At 45.7% G+C, this 22,894-nt stretch overlaps 1 protein-coding gene across 3 annotated transcripts in view; it reads left to right on the top strand.

The window, feature by feature from the left end:
* LOC120399365 (coagulation factor V-like) overlaps nt 1-22,894 on the top strand; it is a 69,565-nt gene that overhangs the window by 18,484 nt on the left and 28,187 nt on the right. For all 3 annotated transcript variants that reach the window (XM_039527554.1, XM_039527562.1, XM_039527572.1), the window contains exons 9-15: nt 2,387-2,564; nt 4,798-4,900; nt 8,622-8,833; nt 12,266-12,416; nt 16,110-16,322; nt 17,816-19,856; nt 22,189-22,363. In XM_039527554.1, coding sequence (XP_039383488.1) covers nt 2,387-2,564; nt 4,798-4,900; nt 8,622-8,833; nt 12,266-12,416; nt 16,110-16,322; nt 17,816-19,856; nt 22,189-22,363 — 3,073 coding nt within the window. The remainder of the gene's footprint in view (nt 1-2,386; nt 2,565-4,797; nt 4,901-8,621; nt 8,834-12,265; nt 12,417-16,109; nt 16,323-17,815; nt 19,857-22,188; nt 22,364-22,894) is intronic.

Below are 22,894 nucleotides of genomic sequence, written 5' to 3'. Positions count from 1 at the left end.
TAGGCTACCAGCCTCTGTAGCCCCAGCCACATCTCCCTTCTCCTGGGAAGTGACTGCACATATCTCTCTGCTAATTTCCTGTCTTTTGTAGAAGCCCCACCTCTTTCTCACAAGTGAGCTTCTGTCTGATTAGCCACCTCCAACCCAAAGCTCCCTTGTTTGCAACCTAATTAGCTGATTGGGCCCACCTGACCTAATGCAACTCTTGCAGTTTCAGTGTGGGGCACACACCCCATCACAAGGATCTAAAGACTTACATAGTCAATGGATGGTCTTAAATGACAATGACAGCAGAACACTTGGAACCATATAGACATGTGTCACATGAGCTGTCCTTTGTAAATGAATGTGTTTTGAGAATTGACAATCTTGTTGTGCCTACACTTCTGAGACAACGATTAATTCATCTGGCACATGGAGGACATATGGGGATGAGTCTAACCCAAAGACAACTGTGATAAGACTTCTGGTGGCCAGGGATGGACAAGCAAGTTTCGGAAATAATCAAGAATTGTATGGCTTGTGCTAGAAGTGAGAAGTCACAGAAAACCTTCAGTCTCCTTCTCACACCAGTTCATTATCCCAATTGTCCATTGGAGAAACTGGCTCCTGACTTAATGGGAGCATTTGAAGATCAGCCTGTTACACAGAGGTTTGTCATAGTAATGGTAAACTATCATTCAAATTGGCCACAAGGTACATTCACTGAAAAGGTTACCGCTGAAATAGTAAATAAGTTTAATGTCATCAGTTTTTGCCTGAGAAGGATTTCCCAAGGAATTGGTGCCTGACAATGGAATGCAAATAACTTCTGCTGAAAGGCAACGCTACCTCATTAGCAGTGGTATCAAACGCAAAACGGTTTCTTTATACCATCCAAGAGCCAGTGATCTACTTGAGAGAATGAACAGACTGGTGAAAGAAAGTTTGCAACTTACCAGTTTTCAAGCGAGACCAGGGAAAGAAGCTTTATATGAAACACTGTTTGCTTATGGGACCACTCTACATTTAACACCAGGAATATTACCCTTTGAACTGTTAACAGGACACAAGGCTGGTAAATGATTTACTACCTGTCAAGGGCCTACATGTTCTCCTTTTTCAACCAAACCTTCTGATGAAACTATTCCTGAATGTGTTAAGAACAATCAGGAGAAATATAGGCAGTGTGTATACTGTAGGGTTCTAAACCTCACAAATTTGAAATTTGAGATCTTGTTCGTGTGAAGCTGTCATACAAAGTCAAAAAAGAACGTTCAAGATATTCCTTTCCTTTGCAGATAACAGAAATCTGAGAAGATTCTGCTGAATTAATAGATCAAAAGAAATGGAACATTTCGAGATTGTCCACAGCTCATCAGCCAGCAGCTGAAGAAGAGAATGCTGATTTCCACCTTGGACCAGAGAACGTTGATGACACCAATAATAATGATGGACAATATATAGTAGTAGGAATTGCTCCACTACCTGGTCTTGTTCCTGTCTCTCCGGGTATTAGGAGAAGTGTGAGACAAAAGAGACTGCCTAAAAGATTGGAAGACTTTGTTACTGGACTCAAGTGATGGTCTGGAAGTGACTGAAGTTTTACAATGGTTATTCTAAAGGGGGAACGCGTGTTGTATCTAGTTAGATGCAGATAGCTATCACAGTGTGTGTTTGTAAATTTGTTCCTAGCTGGCTCCTGTAGCTTTGAGTTCAGGAATTACAATTCCCAGGATGCACCAGAAGAGAGGGAGGATTGAGAGGAGAAGGAAGGGAAGAGAGAGAGGGGAATAAATCTTACCTTTGCTGTTATCATGCTTCTACAGCCTTTCTCAAAAGGGTCCGGGTACAAAACAACCACAGCTCATGGCTAAACCACAACTGCTCACCTCACTTCATCAACGCTACCTATTCTTAGCCACCATTGGGAATTCCACTGTCTTTGAAACCTTGATGTAACGTTGGTTAAGTCAAGTCTCTTGATTTGGATTCAGGATATCAGAGTTCAATTCCTGGCTCTGCCACAGACTGTGACACCTTGAGCAAGTCACTCAGTCCCTCTGTGCCTCCTTTTCCTATTTGTAAAATGGGAGAAGTAATACTTCCTCTCTCCCCTCCTTTGTTTGTCTTGAAAATTTCGATTGGAAGCTCTCTGAGGCAGAAGCTATCTCATACTGTGTGTTTGTACAGTGTCAAGCACAATGAGAACCCTGACCTTGATTGGGTCTCTAGCTGCTACTGTAGCACAAATCATAATAACATATTTTATAGAGCTGTGTCTAATCTAGCTCTGTTTTTCCCATGCAATAGGGCTTCTGCTATTTCCCATGGGAGAGTATTCTACCATCTAATGGCTCTCACCATTAAGAAGATGTTATTGATACTTTTCCCCCTTTTTTTTAAGGCAATATAAATCTCAGTACTTGGACAACTTCTCAAATCTCATTGGGAAGAAGTATAAAAAGGCCGTTTTCAGGCAGTATACAGATGCCAACTTCAATAAGCGTCTGGAGACTCCCCGGCCCAAGGAGACGGGAATTCTGGGCCCTGTTATCAGAGCTCAGGTTAGAGACATAATCAAGGTAAGTGGCGAGGGCCAAATACAAAGACCGTATGTACTGTGATGTACCTTACTGTAAATGTAAACTAACTTACTGTGAACAAGGAACAGCTGGTGTTGTATTCTTTGTCAGATAATGTGTAAGGATACAGGGGTAGCCATATCTGAAGGTATGAGCACAAGGGGACAGAGTTACGTTTGAGTTTGCAATCTTATCTCTGCCATCCCTGACTTTGGGTGCTGGGTTTATCAATCTTAACTTTGCATTGACACTTGCTTTTTGTAAAGAATATTTAGAATAGCTGGTCCAAAACCCCAGCTCCAAACACACCTGAACTTTGGGAAAGTTTGGATCTGTGTCTGAACTTTATGAACCCATAATCTCTACTTTAGAGACTAACAGATTTATTTGGGTGTAAGCTTTCGTGGGATATAACCCACTTCATCAGCTGCATGGAGTGGAAAATACAGTAAGCAGGTATAAATATAGAGCACATGAAAAGATGGCAGTTGCCACAAGGACTCTTTGTTGTTTTTAAGGGATCCCAGTGATTCCAACCCAGTGCTCAGCACTCTCCATGGCTTCGTGTGCCTGGCAGTGTGGGACGCTTTCATAGATTCATAGACTTAAGGTCAGAAGGGACCGTTATGGTCATCTAGTCTGACCTCCTGCACAATGCAGGCCACAGACTCTCACCCACCCACTCCTGTAACAATCCCCTAACCTATGTCTGAGTTATTGAAGTCCTCAAATCATGGTTTAAAGACCTCAAGGTGCAGAGAATCCTCCAGCAAGTGCCCCATGCTGCAGAGGAAGGCAAAAAACCTCCAGGGCCTCTGCCAATCGTCCCTTGAGGAAAATTCCTTCCCGACCCCAAATATGGCGGTCAGTTAAACCCTGAGCATGTGGGCAAGACTCACCAGCCAGCACCCAGGAAAGAATTCTCTGTGGTAACTCAGATCCCACCCCATCTAACATCCCATTACAGACCATTGGGCCTATTTACCTGCTAATAATCAAAGATCAATTAATTGCCAAAATTAGGCTATCCCATCATACCATCCCCTCCATAAACTTATCAAGCTTAGTCTTGAAGCCAGATATGTCTTATGCCCCCACTACACCCCTTGGAAGGCTGTTCCAGAACATCACTCCTCTAATGGTTAGAAACCTTCATCTAATTTCAAATCTAAACTTCCTAGTGTCCAGTTTATATCCATTTGTTCTTGTGTCCACATTGGTACTAAGCTTAAATAATTCCTCTCCCTCCCTGATATTTATCCCTCTGATATATTTATAAAGAGCAATCATATCTCCCCTCAGCCTTCTTTTGGTTAGGCTAAACAAGCCAAGCTCTTTGTGTCTCCTTTCATAAAACAGGTTTTCCATTCCTCTGATCATCCTAGTAGCTCTTCTCTGTACCTGTTCCAGTTTGAATTCATCCTTTTTAAACATGGGAGACCAGAACTGCACACAGTATTTCAGATGAGATCTCACCAGTGCCTTGTATAATGGTACTAACACCTCCTCATCTCTACTGGCAATACCTCTCCTAATGCATCCCGAGACCGCATTAGCTTTTTTAACAGCCATATCACATTGGCGACTCATAGTCATCCTGTGATCAACCAATAACTCCAAGGTCCTTCTCCTCCTCTGTTACTTACAAATGATGTGTCCCCATCAGCCATTCTCATCGGCTGCCTGAGACCAGGCAGAACAAGAGCAACCCCAATCCGTGGGCTCCATAAATGTTCATGTTGCAGTAGAGCTTCTGCTTTAACATCCCCAGATTTTTCTTTTAAGGAGCGTTTCTTTCCCTGAGCACTTTCAGTGCTGAAATCCTTCAAGTTTCGTTCTCACTGGGATTTGTAGCAATCAGGGGTGGCTCTAGTAATTTCGCCGCCCCAAGCAGGGCGGCGCGCCGCGGGGGGCACTCTGCCGGTCGCCGGTCCTGCGGCTCCGGTGGACCTCCTGCAGACGTGCCTGCAGAGGGTCCGCTGGTCCCGCAGCTCCGGTGGACTTCCCGCAGGCATGCCTGCGGATGCTCCACTGAAGCCGTGGGATCAGCGGACCTTCCGCAGGCATGACTGCGGGAGGTCCACCGGAGCCGCCTGCCGCCCTCCCCGCGGGACGCCGCCCCAAGCGCATGCTTGGCGAGCTGGGGTCTGGAGCCGGCCCTGGTAGCAATGTACCCAGACCAGGATTCACTGAATGTTGAACTCATACTTTCTGCATCTTCATATCTACGTAGATTGTGTTCAAAAATATGGCCAGTCGACCCTACAGCATTTACCTCCATGGAGTGACGCTTTCAAAGGATGCAGAAGGAGCCACTGACCCCCTGGATTCCACAGGTCAGAAACTGTTCACATTTGCACAATATCAAAAGTGTTACTTCGTGTAGAGTCTCTCTTTGCCTTTAGGAGGTCATGTAGTTGATTAGGGCACAGGAGTGGGAGACCTGGGTTCTGTTCCCAGCTCTGCCACTGACCCGCTATGTGATTTTTGGGCAGGTTGTGTCTCTTCTCCATGCCTCAGTTTCCCCATCTGTAAAATGGGGATTTTGTTAAATGCCCACTTATGTAAAGTGCTTTGAGATCTACAGATGAAAAATAAAATATAAATATGCTAAGTAGCACTATTTTGTTAAACTGTTGAACACGTCCACACTTCAATGAGCTAATGTCAGTTTACACCAGCCAAGGATCTCACCCAATGTAACATAAGAACAGCCTTACTGGGTCAGACCAATGGTCCAGCTAGCTTCGTATCCTGTTTGACAGTGGCCAGTAACAGATGCTTCAGAGGGAATGAACAGAACAGGGCAATTTCCAGTGATCCATCCCCCTGTCGTACAGTCCCAGCTTCTGGTAGTTGGAGCATGGGGTTGGGTCCCTGACCATTTTGGCTGATAGCCATCGATGGACCTGTCCTCCATTTCTTATCTAATTATTTTTTGATCCCAGTTATACTTCTGGCCTTCGTAACATCCCCTGACATTGAGTTCCACGGGTTGACTATGCGTTGTGCAAAGAAGTACTTCCTTACTTTTGTTTTACACCTGCTGCCTATTAATTTCATCGGGTGACCGTTAGTTCCTGTGTTATGTGAAGGGGTAAATAACACTTCCCTCTTCACTTTCTCCTCACCAGTCATGATTTTATAGATTTCTATCATATCCCTCCCCCCTTAGTTGTCCCGTTTCTAAGCTGAACAGTCCCAGTCTTTTTAATCTCTGCTCGTACGGAAGCTGTTCCACACCCCTCATCATTTTTGTTGCTGTTCTCTGCACCTTTTCCAATTCTGAGATCTTTTTTTTGAGACAAGGTGACCAGAACCGCACAGTTCAAGATATGGGTGTATCACGGATTTATATAGTGCAGTATGATATTTTCTGTTTTAATATCTGTCCCTTTCTTAATGGTTCCTAACATTCTGGTCACCTTTTTGACTGCTGCTGCACATTGAGCGGATGTTTTCAGAGAACTATCCACGTTGACTCCAAGATCTTTCTGAAGTGGTAACAGCTAATTTAGACCCCGTCATTTTATATATATAGTTGGGATTATTTTTTCCAATGTGCATTATTTTGTCTTTATCAACACTGAATTTAATCTGCCATTTTGTCACCCAGTCACTCAGTTTAGTGAGATCACTTTCTCACTATTCACAGTCAGTTTTGTACTTAACTGTCTTGAGTGCTTTTGTATAGCTGCAAATTTTGCCACCTCTCTGTTCACCCCCTTTTCCAGATCATTTATGAATAAGTTGAACAACACATTTCCCAATACAGATCCTTGCGGGAACCTGCTATTTATCTTTCTCTGCTGTGAAAACTCACTCTTTATTCCTACCCTGTATTTCCTATCTTTTAATTAGTTACTGATCTAGGAGAGGACCTTCCCTCTTATCCCACAACTTGGTTACTTTGCCTTTGGTTAGGGACTTGTCAAAGGCTTTCTGAAAGTCCAAGTACACTATATCTTCATATTCTTTGCATGGTGAAATAGTAACAGAGGAGAAGAAATATTAAGAAGCAATAGCTAAGGGGAAAAGAGAAATGTTTTCTGCTGTGATCTGAAATGAGATGGGGCTGAGAGATACAGAAAGAGCAGAAATAGCAGCAGGAAAAGTCATCAACAGGGGCAAGACTGTGTATCCACAATCTTGGATATTGAGGATACTCGTACTGGGCGAGCAAACGAGAGACTACACAGAAGTTAAGGGCTCTGAAATAAGCCAGTGGTCCCCAACGCGGTGCCCACAGGAGCCATGGTGCCCGCCAGGGCATTTATGTGCACCTGCCTAGTTCCCAGCCAGGGGAGAGAAGCCACAGCCTCGCGCCTGCTGGGGACAGAGAACTCTGGGGCTGCAGGCTGCGGGCTGTGGGTGCCAGTGTTCTCTGTCCCCAGCAGGCACAGGGCCCGCCTAATGCCCAGCAAGGGAGAGAAGCCAGGGCCCTGCGCCTGCTGGGGATAGAGTACTATGGGGCTGCAGGCTGCGGGCCTCAGTGTTCTCTGTCCTCCTGGCTTCTCTCTGCACTGCCCAGCACTGGCGCAAAAAAACAAAAAAAAACCCACATCCCGACTCTGCAGAATGGACAGAATGCCGCCCTGTAGCATGTGCTGCCCCAGGCTTGTGCTTGCTCCACTGGTGCCTAGAGCCAGCCCTGGTGCCCGCCACACTCTTCTGAAAACATGAATGTGCTACTGGCCACAAAAAGGTTGGGGACCACTGTAATAAGCTGTAGCCAGTCCATGGAAGGCTTTAAAGAAGGAAGAGGGGACATTTTATCTCCTGATTCCTGTAAGGAATGGGGGAGTCAGTGGATTTGTTCAAGGACAGGAAAGATGTGATTGCACTTTTTTGTATGAGTCAGACAGGAAGCAGCATTCACACTCGCTTGCAGTCAAGCTGGAAGGGCGTATCAAGTGGGGTCTGGTTCTATTCAATATCTTCATCTGTGATTTAGATAATGGCAGAGAGACTATATTTATAAAGTTTCTGGCTGATACAAAGCTGGGAGGGGTTGCAAGTGCTTTGGAGGATAGGATTAAAATTCAAAATGATCTGGACAAACTGGAGAGATGGTCTGAAGTAACTAGAATGAAATTCAATAAGGACAAATGCACAGTACTTCACTTAGAAAGGAACAATCACTTGTGCACACACAAAATGGGAAATGATTGCTTAGGAAGGAGTACTGCGGAAAGGTGATCCACTGTGACCCCCAGCTCCAAGCTAAATATGAGTCAACAGTGTAACACTGTTGCAAAAGAAGGCAAACAGCATTCTGGCATGTATTAGCAGAAGTGTTATGAGCAAAACACAAGAAGTAATTCTTCTGCTCTACTCCATGCTGATTAGGCCTCAACTGGAGTATTGTGTCCTGTGCTGGGCGCCAAAGTTCAGTAGCAGGTTTGTTGTAGAAATAGAATGGAGCTGGCTTTAGCCAGAACATATGTTAGAGCCAAGGCAATTCCTTCTGAATCTGCTTCCCCACCAGTGTGCAGTTCACTGTCACCTTCAAATGTCACAATTAAAATATAGAATTTTCTGCCCTGGATATGAACAGTCCTTGTTCAACAGTTTTTTTGTCCTTCTGTAGTGCCTTTCATCCATGGATCTCAAAGCGATTTACACACATCATTCATTTAGCTTCATGACAAGTCTCTAAAGTAAGTGGTATAATTCCCATTTAGTACATGGGATCTTAGCAGTCAGAAACCGCAGTGACAGTACGTTTTTCATTGGGCAGTGGACATGAAGCATGTCTCCAGGCTGTGCTAAACCTTTGTCTGGTCCAAGGCTTTAACTTAATAACAGAGCATAGTTAAGCTCCTTTCTGCACTGCAAACAGGAACTCTGTTGTAAGGCACATGGGACAACCATGCTGTATCTAGGTAACCGTACTCAGCTGTTTTCAAAGTGTAGACCTTTCTGAAGTACATATTGGACTTCACATGCCTGGAAGTGCACTGACTTCCTTGGAGCTATGCCAATTTACACCAGCCATGAATCTGGCTCTAGTTTGTAACTCCGATTAATGTTTCTCTCTTTTAATTTCTCCTTCAGAGAACAGCACTCTGAGTAAAGCAGTTCAACCAGGGGAAACTTACACGTATCAATGGAGCGTCGTGGACACCGATCAGCCCACTGCACAGGATGCCCAGTGTCTAACGAGATTATATCACAGTGCTGTAGATGTAACCAGGGATATAGCCTCTGGACTGATTGGCCCACTTCTGATTTGTAAAACTGAAGCACTGGACAAGAGGGGTGTGCAGGTATGATCATGTTCTACAGCCTCAGAGAGAGAGAGAGAGAGGCTTCTGTCCGTGTGTGGTGTCTGAACTACAGGGGAATTTGGTTTCATTGATTGTTCCCTTAGAGAAAAGGCCTCTAGAACTGAACTGGGATCGGATCACTAGGCTTCTGTAGAAGTCAGTCTAAAAACCTGTAGAATGTAATGAGGTATGAGATCCTTTGGATAAGTTCTTTGAACCACCCTACAGAACTCACTAGTTGGGACATTAAATTCTATAGGATGAGTCAAAAAACCTAAAATAAGGGGATTGTTTTCTATTAAATTCTATAGGACTTTTCTATAAGGGCTGCTTGCAGTGATAGCTTTTAGCTGTGTGCTGGCATATTTGGGCCCAGATTTAAAGTGCTCATTGGGGCTTTCAGTTAGAAAGATCAGGCTGGTAGTGATTTCTTTCATGGTGCTTTGTTTGCCAAGACAAGAAATTGCAAAATCCTGGTTATAGACACCACCCTAAACTTCCCCAAAGTTTGAAGGTATGCAGGGAGAAAGTTCTGACCCCAATCTCTGATAGCTTCTGACCCCAATCTATCATAGGTTTAACCTAGGTCTGGCAACCCCAAACTTTGCGGATCCAGAAGCATTGCAAGGGGGCTGCTGGGAGAGTTCTTCTTCCACTTCCCCTCCATGGGGGCCAAAGGAAGGGATCTACTTTGATAGTGGCTCAGACACCAACCAGTAGTGAATGGAAGCAGTGACTAAAGCGCCTGCACATACAGTAACAAGTGGTCCACTAGGGGGAGCCCAGCTCATAAGAGCCATGCTAGTAGCTGGTCCAGTGTCACTCTGTGAGGCCTGGTCTACACTACGCATTTAAACCGGTTTAAGGAGCGTAAAACCGATTTAATGCCACACCCGTCCACACTAAGAGGCCCTTTATATCGATATAAAGGGCTCTTTAAACAGGTTTCTGTACTCCTCCCTAACGAGAGGAGTAGCGCTAGTATCAGAATTACCATATCGGATTAGAGTTAGTGTGGCCGCAGATCGACGGTATTGGCCTCCGGCTGGTATCCCACAGTGCACCATTGACCGCTCTGGACAGCAATCTGAACTCAGATGCAGTGGCCAGGTAGACAGGAAAAGCCCCGCGAACTTTTGAATATTTCCTGTTTGCCCAGCGTGGAGCTCCGATCAGCACGGGTGGCGATGCAGTCCGAAATCAAAATAAAAAAAGAGCTCCAGCATGGACCGTACGGATGTGATTGCAGTAAGGGCAGGCAAATCTGTTCTATCAGCGCTCCGTTACAGAAGACGAAATTCAAAATCATTTTTAAAAAAATCTCCACACGGACGCCATAGCAGGGACTCAGCGCACTGCTGTGTAACGGAAAGCCAAAGAATCAAATGGACGCTCATGGAGCGGGGACTGGAGCGGGGACTGGAGGACTCAAGCAATCCCACAGTGCCTGCAGTCTCCGAAAACCATTTGCATTCTTGGCTGAGCTCCAAATGCTTCTAGGGTCAAACACAGTGTCCGCGGTGGTTCAGGGCATAGCTCGGCAATTTACGCACACCCCCCACCCACCCCCAGAAGTGAAAGGGAAAACAATCCTCTCTTGACTCTTTTACATGTCACCCTATCTTTACTGAATGCTGCGGATAGACGCGATGCTGCAGCAGTCAACACCAACATCCTCACTCCCCCCCCGCCATGGGTGGCTGATGGTACAATATGGCTGCTATCCATCGTCATCAGCCTATTGGCACATGGGGCAGTGCAAAAGGACTGGTAACCATGCCGACTAGCATTCAGTGAGGTCAATCATGGGCGCCTGTGTAAAAAGCTCCTGATTTTTCCTGGTAGATGGTGCAGTATGGCTGGTAACCGTCTTCATCATAGGAACAGGGAGCTGAGCTCCATCAGCCCCCACCCTTCATGTGTAAAGAAAAGATTCAATTGTCCCTGGACTAGCAGCGGGATGCTGGGCTCCTCTCCCCCACACTGCTTAATGTCCTGTCTGGACTATCATAGCAGCTGGAGGCTGCCTTCCACTCATTTCTCACTAACAAGTCACTGTGTCTTATTCCTGCATTCTTTATTACTTCATCACACAAGTGGGGGAACACTGCTACGGTAGCCCAGGAAGGCTGGGGGAGAACGGAATCAACAGGTGGGGTTGTTGCAGGAGCACCCCCTGTGAATAGCATACAGCTCATAATTTCTGCTGGATCTGACACAGAGCAGCTGTGCTCTCTGGTTCTATGATACAGTGGTTCTCTAGTACACTTGCCCATATTCTAGGCAGGACTGATTCTATTTTTAGATACCAAAAAGGAGGGATTGACTCAGGGAGTCATTCCCAATTTTGGCTTTTGTGCCCCTGGCTGATCTCAAATGGTGCAGTGCAAAAGGACTGGTAACCATGATCATCTTATTACCAATTTATGGTATGGTAGATGGTACAGTATGGCTGGTAACCATCTCTGCTGTCATGCAAAAGCAAAAGCATGCTGCTGTGTAGCGCTGCTGAATCGCCTCTGTCAGTGGTATCTAGTACACATACGGTGACAGTCACAAAAGGCAAAACAGGCTCCATGATTGCCATGCTATGGCATCTCCCAGGGCAATCCAGGGAAAAAAGGCGTGAAATGCTTGTCTGCCGTTGCTTTCCCAGAGGAAGGAGTGACTGATGACATTTACCCAGAACCACCTGCGACAATGATTTTTGCCCCATCAGGCACTGGGATCTCAACCCGGAAATTCCAAGGGGCGGGGGAGGCTGCGGGAACTATGGGATAGCTACGGAATAGCTACCCACACTGCAACGCTCCAGAAGTCGACGCTAGCCTCGGACCGTGGACGCACACCACCGATTTAATGTGTTTAGTGTGGCCGCGTGCACTCGATTTTATACAATCTGTTTTACTAAACCGGTTTATGTAAAATCGGAATAATCCCGTAGTGTAGACGTACCCTGTTGCAGAACTAGAAATGGAACCCAGGAGTCCGGAACCCCAGTCCCTTGCTCTCACCCAGGGGTCGACAACCTTTCAGAAGTGCTGTGCCGAGTCTTCATTTAGTCACTCTAATTTAAGGTTTTGCGTGCCAGTAATACATTTTAATGTTTTTAGAAGGTCTGTTTCTATAAGTCTATAATATATAACTAAACTATTGTTGTATGTAAAGTAAATAAGTTTAATTTAAAATTAAATAAAAATGCAGAGCCCCTCCCGGACCGGTGGCCAGGATCCGGGCAGTGTGAGTGCCACTGAAAATCAGCTCGCGTGCTGCAGGTTGCCTAACCATGCTCTAACCACTGGACTGTGTTTCTGTTCACTTGAATGGAAATTTTGCCTCTGGAGGGATAGCGAGATTAGGCCCTTAATATACCACACTATGTATCAATTAGCTGCTTGCAAAACTTACCCCGCCGTGTCTGCTGTCTTTCAGAAAAAGGCGGATGCAGAGCAGCAGGCCGTGTTTGCCGTGTTTGATGAAAACAAGAGTTGGTACTTAGAGGATAACATCAAGCAGTACTGCAGCAACCCCTCCAGCGTTAAAAGGGATGATCCCAAGTTCTACAAGTCTAACGTAATGCACAGTGAGTGCGAAACTAGGCCCAAGTTTGCAAAAGCTCATGTGAGCGCAAGTACCCAGATGGGGGCTTATTCTCAAGTGCAAAGCAGGCCTGGGAATTTCCCAAGTGGCAGAAACTGGCCCCTGAGATTGCGTGCTGAAGGATGAATGTGTGCTGAGAGCACAAATGAGCAGAGTTCTGATTCTGGCTTCAAGGATCTGCTATTTCCAGAATTTCATAGGGCATGATTAGGGCAACTTAGGCACAAAGAAGCTCATCATGAGCCGGGCAAATGTAAACCGAGAAGGGAAAGTGACGGTGGTCTCAGCAGCCCTGCATGGGCTTCTGGGCCGCCAACTGCAGTCCACTGAGGCAGCACCTGGAGGTGGGAGGTGGAAGTATCAGTGACTGTGGGAGACAGAGAGGTAGAGTACCTGGGTGAGGGAGTGGGGTTCTGGTAAATGTCTGTGTAGAGTTTGGCAGAGGGTATGGATACTGGGGGTGAGTGGTTATAGTGAGCTGGCAGGGTTCCTGAGGTGGTGACCAAGAACAATCTGTGATGCTGCACCTGTTTGCCCTGGGGTAGATGGGGGAAGGAATCAGGAGGGAAGTTGTGAAGAATCCAGAAGTCAGCCAAGCAGCTGCATGCCTCCTACTGCATGCTTTTGAGTTTGGAGTAAGCTGCAGCTATTAGCAGGGCGGGCACTAAGCAATTTGTAAGTGTTAATGAGTCTGTTAACTTGACAGTGGGGAGGGGAGCCTGGCCACATGGCCCTGTGTGTTGCCTCAGTGCATGCAGTTCTGAAAAGCTGCCTTCTCAGAGGCCTGGTCTACACTAGGCGTTTAAATCGTTTTTTTTAGTAAAAAAACCGATTTTTAACCAAAAAACACACACACACTTAGGCACCTTATATTTTAATGGCTAAAAACCGGTTTCTGTACTCCCTCCTCCCCGAGAGAAGAAGAATACGTAGTATGCGGTATTAACATAGGTTTAGTTAGTGTGCGGGCGCTGATCGGGGTTGCCTCCATCCCCTGCATCCACAGTGTGACCGCTCGACCGGTCTGGAATCTGATGCAGGGTGGAGGTAGGTAGGGAGAAAGGGCTTTGCTTTTTTTGAATTTTTTTTTTTTGCCGCAGCTCCATCAGCAGAGCTCCCCATGGCGCGAATAAAAAGAAAAAGAAAAAAAAAAAAGACCAAATGGAAATGCCTGGCGGGCAGGCAAAGGCTGTAGGGGCAGTCCAGCTCCGTCTACAGAGAGATCCGTAAAGAAGATGAAATTCAGAGAATCGCCATTTAAAGACCTCAGACAGACAGCAGCGACAGCAGCGCACAGCGCGCGAAGCAAGAGCGCAAAAGAGAGTGCTGAATCAAAGGATGGATGATGACTGGAGGACTCCCACAGTTCCTCTGGCTCCAGTCTCAAACCACTCCTCCAAGTGGCTGATCTCACAAATGCTCAGGTCCAAGTGGGTGTCAGGTCACCCAGTCCCAGCAGGTTGGGCAATCTACCCACCCACCCCCACCCACCCCCAAGCCGAAAGGTAAACTCTCTTCTTCTTCTATTCTTTTACATGTTACCTATCTTTAATGAATGATGCAGATAGACGCAAGTGCAGCACTCAACACCCACACTCCCTTGCTCCCCGGCCATGCAATTCATCTCCAGCATCAGATGATCAAATCTCATCCATCAGCCTCCTCAGATGGTACATCAATAAAATCCATCCTTTCCATCCATCATCATCCTTGGTTTTTAAAATTTTTATGGTGGATGGGGGGGCAACCATATGGCTCATATTCATCACTCCCTGCCCATCAGCCCAGCCAAAAGCCCCCACCCACCCTTCATGTGAAAAAATAGTGCCCTGGACTGGCACACTGGTCTCTGGCTGGGCTTCTCTCCACTGCCTGTCTGGGTCCTGTCTGGACTATCATAGCAGCTGCTGGCATACTTGCTTGTCATCACAATTAACAAGTATTCATTGTCTTATTCCTTCATCACACAACAACACAAACAGGGGAAGGGGAAGAAAGGCTGGGGAAGGTGGGGGATCACGGAAGAACAAGGCTGACAGGCAGTACAGATCATAACCTGTGATTATTTCTCTGATCATATACAGAGCTGGCTCTCTGTTCAGATTGACTTCTGGTTCTGGTCTGGTTATATTACTCTGCAGCACTGTAGTATTTTTGCCTATTTTAAGATTTTTTATTTAGGAGGGATTGACTCAGGAGGCAGCTTTTTTCGCAGTCCTTCCCTGCTTTTGGCACTTGGCAGGGAATCATGGCTAAACTTTATCATGACAGCATGGGGTGGTAAAAATGGATGGTGCAATTATTGGCTGGCTGATCTTGGCTGGGCGCCTAGCTGCATGGGCTAGGGGCACTAGCAGCAGGACTCAAAAGGACTCATTTATGGTTGCAAGGGTTTGGAGGTGCAATGGATGGTGCAATAGTAATGGCTGTCATGCAAAAGCAAAATGCATGCTTCTGCAAACTGCTGCATCGCATATGCATGACATCACGTAGGCATGAGCATGCATCTAGTACAGTACACAAAAAAGCTCCATGATTGCGCAAAGTTCATGCATGCCATGCTGCCAGGGGCATCTGCCAAAAAGGCTGCAAAAAAAGGAAAAAAATGCTTGGCTGCCAGGAAAGAAGCCAGACCCCCAGCACCACCCGCGAAACCACAGGACCACTCCCATTCTCACGAGATCTTGCCCCCACGAGCAGGGGCGGAGGAGTTCGGGAAGGCGGAGGATGGCGGAGAATAGCTATAGGAGAACACAGCTCCAGAAATCGACGCTAGGCACACCACCCACCATGCACACCACCGACCAATGTTAAATAATGGCGAGCCTATTCGACCCATTTTTTATTTGCAATGTTTTAAAAAATTTTAATTTGCAAACCGGAATAATCCCCAGAGCCACAGCACAAGGGAATCAGAAGGGAACATGTGGTCCAGTAACACAGGATAGCAGAGCAGCCAGAGAAACTGCTGATGCAACGCTAGCCTCTGGGTAGGGTGACCAGACAGCAAGTGTGAAAAATCGGGTCCGGAGGGGGGGGGGGGGGTAATAGGAGCCTATGTAAGAAAAATCCCCAAATATCAGGACTGTCCCTATAAAATCGGGACATCTGGTCACCCTACCTCTGGGGTTCCCTCCAGTGTTTGACTCTAGTTTGCATATGTCCTGAAGGCATATGCCCTCCCACAATAGCTGGTGACTATGATTGCACAAGCACTGGGAGCCCATTTCTCGCCCTCCCCACTGTACCCGGCCCAGGTCACCCACAGGCCTGTGTTACACAGTGAGTAATGCAGAAAAGTGAACACAAGTGAAATTGACTCGTAGTCTATTTTCAGGGCTAGCTAGCTGAGAGAAATGTACAAAATAAACCATTTAAAAATATATATATTTGAATTCTTTCACCCTGAATCCAATATAGGGTGACTAGGAACAGAGGTAAGGGCATGTTATTTTAATATGTGATTTTTTTTAAACCTAATGGTGTCCCTTCAGATGAAGGTGACTGGATTGCAGCCCAGTTTCATTAGAGTGCCAATAATCTTTCCGTCTGGATACAAAGATGTGTCAGTTCCATCCCTGATGTCCGTCCACTGAAGGCATGAATTTAGCTTACCGTCTTGCATGCCCATGAAGTTTTAAGGTGCAGTAACATCATATCTTGTTCTTTGTTTTAGCAATAAATGGCTACATGTCTGACAGAACTGAAATCCCTAGCTTTTGCCATGACGAAATTGTGCAGTGGCACATCTCCAGTATTGGCACCCAGGATGAGGTAGTGTCCATACGCTTTTCTGGTCACACTTTTTTGACTCGGGGGAAATATGAAGATGTACTGAATCTTTTTCCCATGAGTGGAGAATCGGTCACTGTAGAAATGGACAACGCTGGTAAGTGGCAAGACTGCTGTATTTGTTTAATGATCTGCTAAAAGATTTCGTAGCTAGAGTCCATAAGGACTCATAAATATAGAAAAGCTTTGTATAAATTGCATACAAAATTTCAGCCCATCTAAATCTTTGCCTAGATTACAGCAAGAGTGGTTGATACACATGGGGTATATGTATGCTGGCAGCATGTGACACAGCAGTGCTGTTGCATATGCTATACTTACTGATGATTCTCTTCTGCTCTTGAGCACTCCCCAAAAAAGTCCTTACTGTGGGACTAGTTGTATAACTGTCATGTGAGGCACGGTATTGAAGTTCTCTGTAAAAATCTATAGAAATGGAAAAATGTCCACATCTAAACCAGAAGGCTTGATGCCTTGAAGTAGAAGGGTTTAGATCCCTTAATTATTTATCCTGTTTAAAGTACCTGTGAATATTCTCCTTGTCCATATAAATGGCTAGTTCTCTAAATCCTACTAACTTCTTGGCTCTAGTGATACCTTCTGGCAGTGAATTCCACAGGCTAATTATGCATTATGGTTATTTTTTTAAAGGAAAATGTTTACTTGAAGCTGTAAACCTCCATCAGACTTAACAGAAATCTCCAAAGTCGTACTTTTGTAGTTCTCCGTCATTATTGTTTGGTCTTAGTATGTGATCGCCTCCTTCCCTCTCTAGACCTTCTTTTCCAGTTCTTGTAAAATGTGTTCATTGTTGGTGACTTTGGAAATAATGTAAGGAAAGCAATGCAATTTTATGTCACTTAAAATATAGAGGAGGTAGAAAATTACATCTGGCATCTTTTTCAGGAAAAAGCCATTTTTGTCCATCTCTTCTGTGTTTTATTTCGGGACATGCCATGAAATGCAAAGAGGCTGGAGTCAATTGGTGCATTGTGCCCATTTATTCTCATGTAGGCCAATCTAGAGGTCCAAATGTGGAATTTCATTATCCTATTAAAGACCTTCACCCTCCCGAGGGTTTTAAATTATTGTAACCTATCTGATTTTGCAATGGTTTAAAATGCCTGTGAGGATTTTTATCACGATCAGTATTCTCTCATCCATAGGTTTATACACATAACTCAAGAAATATAACCCAAACTCCCAGTTCAAACTTTGCAAAGTTTGGATCCCTATCTAAACTTCACAACTGACCTCTCGTTTCCATCTAGTTTTGGTTTCTCATCTCCCTTTCTATCATGGGTTGTACCAAACACCGGAAACCAAATGACCCTAAACTTTAAGGAAGTTGAGATCCAGATCTGTCTCTGAGCTTTATGGGTCATTTGTATTTAGTATTCATGATTTATTGCTACGGTTATGCCTAGGAACCCCAATCAAGGACCAGAGCAATATTGTGGGGTGCTGTACAGACTAATAACACAGAAGACCGCCCCTGACCTAGAGAGTTTACAATCTAGATGGGACGTGATAGGTGGGGGTCAAGATCTACAAATAATATGTATTACACTTTTTTTTTCCCAATTGCAGGTACGTGGCTTTTTGCATCCTGGGGTTCCCCTGAGATGAGTCATGGCATGAGGCTGAGGTTTAGAGATGCCAACTGTGAAAAAGATGTAGATTATTATTCTGATGAGGAGGACTCCTACAAAATCGTACATTTCTCCTCTGAGAAGACTTTAAAAAATGTGCCTGTAACCTCACTCCAAACTGGAGGAGAAACAGAAGAAACATCAGAAAAAAACCAGCAGTCTTCTGATGATTTTGATTATCAAGATTTTCTGGCCTCAAGTTTGGGACTTCGGACATTTGGGAATAAATCAATGGTCCAGGAAGAAATGCAGAATCTTACTGCTCTGGCCATAGATGAGTACTTTGGCACCATCACTAAGAGTGCTGATGTGGCTGCTGGCTCAGATCTGCCATTCATGAAGAACAGTGATACCTTGGACACTGATGAGCTCTTGGAAACACAAAGCACTGCTCCTCTCCCAACTGAGGCTGGGTGCCTCCATAAAAATTGCACAGTGGCAGCAGAAGAACATTCACTTCCAGTCACCACAACAGCAGTAAGTCCTGACTTGGCATCTGAAGCTGGAAACCAAAGTGACTATGAAGCAAATCAGAGTCAGATGTCAAGAAATTACGAGAAAACACTTGCAGGTGAACTACTGAGGACCAGGGAAGAAGCCCACACAAAAGATGCAGCAGAACTGTTATCTGACAGAGGGGACAGCATGAAATCCTCCTTTGCAACACTCTATTCAGAGGAACCTCAAGAGGAAAGTTCAGGAGGAGAATACAATTTCAGTAGAAAGAGGGAAAGGCGAGACCTGCTGAAGACTAAGTTTTATGCCATTAAAAAGATGCAAGCCCTCTTCGATCGTATACAGCAAAATAAAAGTCTTTCCTCTCTTGGAAACACCAGTTCAGACAGAGCACCTCTTTTTGCTCACCATGCAGAGAATATCTCCAGTTCAGATATGTTAGGGACTGACCAACTTCCAAATGAATATGTTGAAGACCAGGACGTGGAGGAGGAAGAGGAGAAGGAAACCAAGAAAGTAAATGCTCAATTTCCCAAACATGCAGAATACTTACCTTTTGCTGTGGGACACAGAGCAGAAAACGAACAGTTAAACATGTTCAATCTCTCTGACTTAGAACTACCCAAAGATAAACAAGAAAGAAATTTTACTCTAGATTATGCATCGGATATCTTAATTGCTACTAGCAGTCCAGTGGTGGCAAAGGACATGCTTGGAAAGCTGTCGCCAAGGGATATCAAGTCTTCATCTAAAATTATGAATGAGAACAGGAATTTGGCCTCTGGGAAGGAGAGTTATGGGATGGAGACAAATTCAGCTCAGGCTACTGATGAGTTACAGAATCGTTCCAGAAATGCTACAATGCCTACAAGAGAGAGTGTATCCCTGAAGAAGAAGCAAGGGAAATTCAAAGGCTACTCACAGTTTACAAAGGGTCATTGGAATGTAAGCAGCAAGCATCCAACTCTGAAAGGGGAGAAGAGAAATGTGAATGGCACCTTGAGTACATCTGTGATTCTCATCAAGACCCGAAGGAGGAAAAAGGATAATGTAAAGTATAGTAGTCTCTCATTGACACCCAGAGGTGTGAGACCCCCAAAGATACCTGGAGAGCAAAACTGCACATTATTGTCCAGTGAGGCCAACCACACAGTGTCCCTCTGTGAGGCCAACAATACAGCATTGCCCAGCGAGGCCAACCTCCCAGTTTTGCCAAGCAGGTCTAACTACACGCTGACCCCAAGACAGTTTAAGCCAGTCATCATAGGGCTTCCCAGTGGGAATGGGGACTACAAGGAGTATGTTCCAGGAGGCTCTGACAGTGAGGAAATTGCAGATTACCCATATTCATATGCATACGTAGAATTCGATGATCCATACACAAAGGACCCCAGATTCAACATTAATAATGTCCGTAACCCTGATGACATTGCTGTGCATTATCTACGCAGCAGAGGGAACATGAGGAGATACTACATCGCAGCCGAAGAGGTCTTCTGGGACTATGCAGGATTAAAGAAAAGGTTGGGCCAAATGCTTCCTCTATCTTGCCTCACACCCTGTTGCTAAATACCAGGCCATTGATTCAGATAGCTGTCCCACAGCAAAGCTACTGTTGTTGAAGGGTTATAGGATTTCTTAATCACACAAATGCTGTTCAATTTAACAGTCTATAATGCAGTAGGTGAAGAGGAGGAAAGGATGGACCAGAGCTTTAGGGCACTAGCCTGAAATTTAGGAGACCTGGATTTAACTCCCTGCTCTGCCAGAGACTTCGTGTGTGAACTTGGGCAAGTTACTTAGTCTCTCTGTGCCTCAGTTCCCCTTCTGTAAAATGGAGATAAAGCCCTTTCCTACCTCACAGGTTCTTTTGTGGGGATAAATGCATTGACGATTGGGAGGTGCTCAGATGCTACAGTAATGAGGCCCATGTCAATACCTCAGCTTGGTATCTAAGTATATGTGGATGGGATGGTTTGGAACTCAGTCAAGAGAGAGCCTATAGGTTGCCAATTTGAATCCAGCTTGGGCAGGTAGGGACTTAGGTGGAGATTTTTCAAAGTGACCTGATGGAGCTGGGAGCTTGGCCCCACTGAAAATTCCAGCCTTATAGTTCCCACCACCTGAAGTTTTATTCAATCTCCAGTACAAAATGAGTTGTTTGGCTCCCAGTCTAGTTCCCAGCAGATAAGTATCCACATCATGCAAAACACCACCACCACCATAGATGATTCTAATTAACCCCCTTGTTATTAGTCTTAGCAGAGATCAAGAGTTGATTGGACCATCGCGCATGAACCCCAAATTTGAGATGTTCACATTTTGTTTTGATTTGAAAAAAGTGGCTTTATCTCCCAACGAGAATTTGTAATCCAGTTTTTCCGAGAGAGAAATTCAACCTGTTAGAAATTTGAAATTTCACTGTGATGAACATCAACACTTAAATCAAACCATGCAAAATTACCAGTGATTGCATATTTCTGTGCAAAATCTGCCTTTTTATTCTAAAATTGCTACCCACAAAAATATTTGCACAGCCTGAATTTTCATTTTTGGGTGATTTAGGACAGGAGCAAATTCAGTCTCCGAATTGTGTATTTTTCAAATTGTATTTCCAGGTTCTTTGACAAACTTGTCTATTTCCCCCTTCCCAACTTTCCCCATGCAGACCCCTGCTTCAGTTCCACCTTCATTATTTGTATTTGCAAGAGTGCCCAGAGGGCTCTGAGTTCTCCATGTGTAAAAATCCTGAAGCTCAAATATTGAAATGATTTGCCGTTTGTGGGGCAGATACTCAGCTGCTGATATAAATGACCATAGCACCACTGAAGTCAATGGTGCTGTGACAACTTCCCCCAGCTGAGGATCTGTCCCTGAGTCTTTGGAAGAGTTGAGAATAGAACCTACATCCATAAAAAACTGAATCAGCACTTAGAGTTTTGGTGAGGCAATAAGAATCCAGCTCCCTCTCCCACAGATGTATCAGCACTGGAGAGCTAATGGGAATAAAGGATGTAATTAGTTATCAGCTATAATTCAGAGCCACATGAGGAAGCGGTCATCCCAGGGCCTTTGGTCTAGCCCAGGGGTGGGCAAACTACAGCCCGTGGGCCACATCTAGCCCGCGGGACTGTCCTGCCTGACCCTCAAGCTCCTGGCCTGGGAGGCTCGCCCCCTCCTCTACTATCCCCCCCCTCCCCCGCAGCCTCAGCTCGCTCGCTTCACCACTGGCGCAATGCTCTGGGCAGCAGGACTGCAAGCTCCTGGGGCAGTGCAGCTACAGAGCCCAGCCTGACCCTGTGCTCTGTGCTGCGTGGTGGTGGCGGCGGCAGCGGCATGGCCCGGCTCCAGCAGGGTGGCACGGCTGTAGCACTGCCAGCCACCAGTGTTCCAGGCAGTGCGGTAAGGGGCAGGGTGCGGAGGGGTTGGATAGAGGGCAGGGGAGTTCGGGGTGGTGCTCAGGGGCTGGGGGTGTGGATGGTGGTCGGGGGGAACAGGGATTGAGTGGGGGCAGGGGTCCTGGGGGCAGTCAGGGGACAGGGAGAAGGGATGGTCGGATGGGGCAACAGTCCCGGGTGGGGGAGGGCACGTCAGGAATGAGAGGAGAGGTTGAATGGGATGACAGGGGTCCAGGGGCAGTCACGGGACAGGGTGTGTGTGGATGGGGCAGGGGTCCCAGAGGGGCCGTCAGGGAATGGGGGGGTGGTGTTGGATGGGGCAGGAGTCCCGGAGGGGGGGGCAGATAGGAGGTGGAGGCTGGGCCACGACCCCTTCTAATTTTTCTAATTCCATGATGTTTATGTTCCATTATGTTCTAATTCCATAATTTTTCTAATTTCATTATGTTCCCCTCAGCACAATGAGGAATGACAGAACCAGCCATGATGGGGGCAACACCATATACAAAAAAGTTATTTTCCAAAGCTATGTGGATAGTACCTTTACAACTCGGGAGCCCGAAGGGGAGTATGAAGAACACCTGGGTATCCTGGGTCCTGTTATCAGGGCTGAGGTAGATGATGTCATCCAAGTAAGTCAAGGCTTCAGGTGTTTGGTGCATGAAGGTTTCTTACAAGGATCTGAAGGGACTGAGCTAGAACTGGTTGAAAAATATCAGTCATTTTTGGTGGGACATCTTGTAAGAACATAAGAACAGCCATACTGGGTCAGACCAAATATCCATCTAGCCCAGCATCTGTCTACCAACAGTGGCCAATGCCAGGTGCCCCACAGGGAGTGAACCTAACAGGCAATGATCAAGTGATCTCTCTCCTGCCATCCATGTCCATCCTCTGACAAATAGAGGCTAGGGACACCATTCCTTACCCATCCTGGCTAATAGCCATTTATGGACTTAACCACCATGAATTTATCCAGTTCTCTCTTAAACGCTGTTATAGTCCTAGCCTTCACAACCTCCTCAGATAAGGAGTTCCACAAGTTGACTGTGTGCTGCGTGAAGAAGAACTTCCTTTTATTTGTTTTAAACCTACTGCCTATTAATTTCATTTGGTGGCCCCTAGTTCTTGTATTATGGGAATAAGTAAATAACTTTTCCTTA

Source organism: Mauremys reevesii, linkage group 1 (assembly GCF_016161935.1).
Source record: "Mauremys reevesii isolate NIE-2019 linkage group 1, ASM1616193v1, whole genome shotgun sequence".
NCBI lineage: Eukaryota > Metazoa > Chordata > Testudines > Geoemydidae > Mauremys > Mauremys reevesii.
This window is presented reverse-complemented; position numbering and strand designations above follow the sequence as displayed.